The 2,500-nt window shown below is 44.2% G+C and overlaps 1 protein-coding gene across 5 annotated transcripts in view; it reads right to left on the reverse strand.

The window, feature by feature from the left end:
- The window catches only part of vps13d (vacuolar protein sorting 13 homolog D), a 65,790-nt gene that overhangs the window by 4,999 nt on the left and 58,291 nt on the right, over positions 1–2,500 (reverse strand). For all 5 annotated transcript variants that reach the window (XM_034537763.1, XM_034537765.1, XM_034537766.1 and 2 more), the window contains 4 exons: positions 2,494–2,500; positions 2,247–2,395; positions 292–426; positions 1–139 (listed from right to left, as the gene is read on the reverse strand). The exon at positions 1–139 is cut by the window's left edge and continues 29 nt beyond it; the exon at positions 2,494–2,500 is cut by the window's right edge and continues 90 nt beyond it. In XM_034537763.1, the coding sequence (XP_034393654.1) occupies positions 1–139; positions 292–426; positions 2,247–2,395; positions 2,494–2,500 (430 nt within the window). The remainder of the gene's footprint in view (positions 140–291; positions 427–2,246; positions 2,396–2,493) is intronic.

A 2,500-nucleotide genomic window follows, 5' to 3' on the forward strand; every position in this document is an offset into this window, starting at 1 on the left:
TCACATTGCGTATGAGACCACCCACATTGCCGTACTTGATGAGCTCAGACATGCCCTCGGTGACGTCGTTGACGAGGCCCATGGGGTTCCCCAGGAAGTCCACAGAGCCCAAGATCTGAGCTGCCTGGCTGATCAGCTCCTACAGACAAGAAACGCTTTGATTTGGAATTACTTGTATAGAAGGGAGGACGCTAAACAGCTGCGGTGAATTGTATTGTGTATTTAGAATCTCTGATAATGTAGAGAACTTAAGGCAAAGAAGTTCACAGCAGCACTTCCAAACCCTCTTACCTCTCTAAAGTGCTTGAGGATGTCGTTGATGATGATCTCCTGGGTTTCGTAGGGGTGCACTCTGGTGAAAGGGTACATGTTGATGACCGCATCCTCAAAGCGAACCAGAGGAAAGCCCAGGGTGCCTTTCAGGGCCTACATTGACACGAAACATCCACATGAGAAAACATTGGACGGCATTAATTGTAGAAATCATCAATTATGATGTGTGACAATACGACAAAATAGAGAACATTTTGCATCACACTGAAATACATATTCCAAACTCTATTCACAATAGGCTGATACATTTGGAAAGCAGTGCAGCTGTGATAACATGAAGTAACAGAGGGACATCATGTGGTAACAGGAAATAACAGTGTGACATTATGTGGTAGCTAACAGGAAGTAACAGAGGGACATCATGTGGTAACAGGACGTAACAGTGACATCATGTGGTAACAGGACGTAACAGAGGGACATCATGTGGTAACAGGACGTAACAGAGGGACATCATGTGGTAACAGGACGTAACAGAGTGACATCATGTGGTAACAGGACGTAACAGAGGGACATCATGTGGTAACAGGACGTAACAGAGTGACATCATGTGGTAACAGGACGTAACAGAGGGACATCATGTGGTAACAGGAAGTAACAGAGGGACATCATGTGGTAACAGGACGTAACAGAGGGACATCATGTGGTAACAGGACGTAACAGAGGGACATCATGTGGTAACAGGACGTAAACATCATGTGGTAACAGGACGTAACAGAGGGACATCATGTGGTAACAGGACGTAACAGAGTGACATCATGTGGTAACAGGACGTAACAGAGGGACATCATGTGGTAACAGGACGTAACAGAGGGACATCATGTGGTAACAGGACGTAAACATCATGTGGTAACAGAGGGACATCATGTGGTAACAGGACGTAACAGAGGGACATCATGTGGTAACAGGACGTAAACATCATGTGGTAACAGGACGTAACAGTGACATCATGTGGTAACAGGACGTAACAGAGGGACATCATGTGGTAACAGGACGTAACAGAGTGACATCATGTGGTAACAGGACGTAACAGAGGGACATCATGTGGTAACAGGACGTAACAGAGGGACATCATGTGGTAACAGGACGTAACAGAGTGACATCATGTGGTAACAGGACGTAACAGAGTGACATCATGTGGTAACAGGACGTAACAGTGACATCATGTGGTAACAGGACGTAACAGAGGGACATCATGTGGTAACAGGACGTAAACATCATGTGGTAACAGGACGTAACAGAGGGACATCATGTGGTAACAGGACGTAACAGAGGGACATCATGTGGTAACAGGACGTAACAGAGTGACATCATGTGGTAACAGGACGTAACAGAGGGACATCATGTGGTAACAGGACGTAACAGAGTGACATCATGTGGTAACAGGACGTAACAGTGACATCATGTGGTAACAGGACGTAACAGAGTGACATCATGTGGTAACAGGACGTAACAGTGACATCATGTGGTAACAGGACGTAACAGTGACATCATGTGGTAACAGGACGTAACAGAGGGACATCATGTGGTAACAGGTTAAGTGATGCTATGCATTTGCTACATGTCAGTCCAAGTTCCAATGTTCTATTATTGTAAATTCCTTTCACATTTAAAATGTATGTCTGTAATAATGTTGTTCTTTTTATGAACACTATGTATTTTTCAGCAAAACACCATCTGCAACAACACCTTAATAATTACAAGTTTATTGATATCAACTGTATGAATTACTTTACTGGGTCCTATTAAAGGAAGGAGAGTGGTTTTAGGTGAAGTTGTGCGCTGGATCCAAATCTCTTCCTTGACAAACAGGATGAACATTGTCATTGAGTCAGGTGATGGAGTCCATAGGTGAAGTTACTCTGCTTTATGAAGCGGGGCAGCACAAAGGCAGATGCTGAGTCATGTTGGGTTACCTTGAGATCAGGAGGCAGCTTGTGAGAGGTGAAGACACTCAGTTTGACCTGAGGAAGGCTGATCTTCAGGTTCTCAAAGTAGTATCGTTTGGGAGGTCCTGCATCCTCGTTGGGCCTCTCATAAATGTTTTCATCCAACTTCTCCAGCTCTGCATTTATTACAGTTAGATATATATTTGAGTGAAAACCAACTTCTTACTCAGAGCATCACAAAGACATTACCAATGACGTTCATCTGATGACCCACCAGCTTC

Source organism: Cyclopterus lumpus, chromosome 7, assembly GCF_009769545.1.
Source record: "Cyclopterus lumpus isolate fCycLum1 chromosome 7, fCycLum1.pri, whole genome shotgun sequence".
In the NCBI taxonomy this organism is placed as follows: domain Eukaryota; kingdom Metazoa; phylum Chordata; class Actinopteri; order Perciformes; family Cyclopteridae; genus Cyclopterus; species Cyclopterus lumpus.